General features: G+C 39.2%; 1 protein-coding gene across 1 annotated transcript in view; it reads right to left on the bottom strand.

Moving 5' to 3' along the window:
- Positions 1–2388, bottom strand: part of LOC106877328 (dynein axonemal heavy chain 2) — a 141464-nt gene that overhangs the window by 118748 nt on the left and 20328 nt on the right. The window contains exons 12-14 of the mRNA XM_052976818.1: positions 1816–1962; positions 346–637; positions 39–143 (exon numbers count right to left, since the gene is read on the bottom strand). Of these exons, the coding sequence (XP_052832778.1) occupies positions 39–143; positions 346–637; positions 1816–1962 (544 nt within the window). The remainder of the gene's footprint in view (positions 1–38; positions 144–345; positions 638–1815; positions 1963–2388) is intronic.

Genomic DNA, 2388 nt, shown 5'->3' with positions numbered 1-2388 from the left:
AGAAAAAAGTTTCTGTTGAAAATGCTGAAGATCCTCACCTCGGAGCCATCGTTCTTGAATGTTTCGAACTGTTTGTCTATGATGGAGAGGATTTCTTGGTGGATGTCGATCAATTTAGCAAGTGTCCTCAGCCGGTGCTGTTCCTGTAGCGAAGAGATAGAAACAATTCAATAAACATTTTATATAACAGGGGATCAACGACAGAATACATATTCTTTTATTCGATTTTTTGCTGAACTGCAAAAGAGAACAATAGACGTAAACACACCAATGGTGGTGGTGGAGGGGGGGGGGTCGGTTCGGTTCGGTCAGGGGCAAATAGTGAGTAATTTATTTCTAGCCTACCTGATGAGCACCGAATTCTAATTCTTTGTAAACCTTCCGAGAGTCGATGTCTGTGAGCAACATCTCACTGATTTGCACACAGCTCATTGCAATCTTCAAGTTGTCGGCCTTGAAGCAATCAATCTTCAGTTGGATCTTCTCGGCAGTGTTTCGGCATTCTGTGATGAAAGAATCGGTCGTTCCTTTGGAATTCCAGGTCAGCTTACTGAGGCCCGGAGAAATTTTCTTGTCCAAAAACTTGATGCGTTCTTTAAATAGGCCTCGCTCGTTTTGATTCAGTGAATTGATGATCCTGAGCAAGGAGGAAAGAGTAATGGAAAGGATTGAGGCTGTTAACCTTAACAGGGTTAATAACTTATATTAAGTTAACCCACATGTGGCTAACCTCATTCTAAGTTAACCCAGATGTGGCTAACCTCATTCTAAGTTAACCCAGATGTAGCTAACCTCATTCTAAATTAACCCAGATATGGTCAACCTTATTCTAAGTTAACCCAGATATGGTTAACCTCATACTAAGTTAACCCAGATATGGCTAAGCTCATACTAAATTAACCAAAATATGGCTAACCTCATAAGTTAACTCAGATGTGGCTAACCTCATTCTAAGTTAATTCGGTTGTGGCTAACCTCATACTAAATTAACCCAAATATGGTTAACCTCATAAGTTAATTCTGATAGGGTTAACTTCATACTAAGATAACCCTAATAGGGTTAATGTCATACTTAAATAACCCCAAGAAGGTCAACAACTTCATACTATATTAATCCTGATAGGGTTAACAATGGTAAACAACCTAGTAGGGTTAACAACTCAATTTTAAATTAATCCTAATAGGTTTAATTTCATACTCAGTTAGCCCTGACAAGGCTAACTTCATACTCAGTTAAACCTAGGTTTAACAACTTCATACTAAGTTAACCAGCACAGGGTAACTTCATGCTCAGTTCACCCAGATATGGTTAATTTCATACATAGATAACTCTGATAAGCTTTAAGCCGAAAATTTTCAAGTCCTGAACCCAACACCCTGATGTTAAGCAAAGCAAAAAAAATTGCAAAATTGTTGAGACTTTTCACAAAGAAAGAATGGAACTGGCACTCCATCGGTTATGATGATAAGGGTTCCAGTTGATCTGATCAATGAAAAGCCTGTTCATGAAATTAATATGCAAGTGGCTGAGCGCTTCACAGACATGTGTACCCTTAATATAGTTATCAGGGAGATTCAACATGACACAGAATGTGATAAATCTGGCCCTTTGAATTACAAGTACAACACATTTTTGCCAGCTGAGTGGGCTGGAGTAATGTGAAATAAAGTGTCTTTGCTCAAGGACACAACACACTGCCTGGAATTGAACTCATGATCTTACAATTGCGAACTGAATACCCTAACCACTAAACCATATGCCTTCACTCAGAAGTAAAGAACTGTGAAAACAAATATTGTCTTAGATTGTCTCACCTGTTGTAATCTCTGACAACAAGCAGTACATGTTCACGGCGATCTCGTAACTCTTTCTGTTTTGAGTACACTCTGGCAGCATAGTAAGGTATTTCAAACATAAGGTACTCCCAGTAATGAATCTCACTCAACATTTTCAGTAACGCCCTGTGAAATACAAAGAGTAAAACCAATAGAAACAGCTGGATTTGAAACGGATGTTAAAAAATAAAAAAATAACATGGGCAAAAGAACTGTAAACACAAAAATTCAAGAACTAAGATGTATATATATAAAATTCAAGAACTAAGATATATATATATATATCATCATCATCATCATCATCATCATCATCGTTTAACGTCCGCTTTCCATGCTAGCATGGGTTGGACGATTTGACTGAGGACTGGTGAAACCGGATGGCAACACCAGGCTCCAGTCTAATTTGGCAGAGTTTCTACAGCTGGATGCCCTTCCTAACGCCAACCATTCAGAGAGTGTAGTGGGTGCTTTTACGTGTCACCCGCACGAAAACGGCCACGCTCGAAATGGTGTCTTTTATGTGCCACCCGCACAAGCCAGTCCAGGGGCACT

Source organism: Octopus bimaculoides, chromosome 25 (genome assembly GCF_001194135.2).
Source record: "Octopus bimaculoides isolate UCB-OBI-ISO-001 chromosome 25, ASM119413v2, whole genome shotgun sequence".
Classification (NCBI taxonomy): domain Eukaryota; kingdom Metazoa; phylum Mollusca; class Cephalopoda; order Octopoda; family Octopodidae; genus Octopus; species Octopus bimaculoides.
Note: the sequence above shows the minus strand (reverse complement) of the source record. Positions and strands in the feature narration are given on the sequence as shown.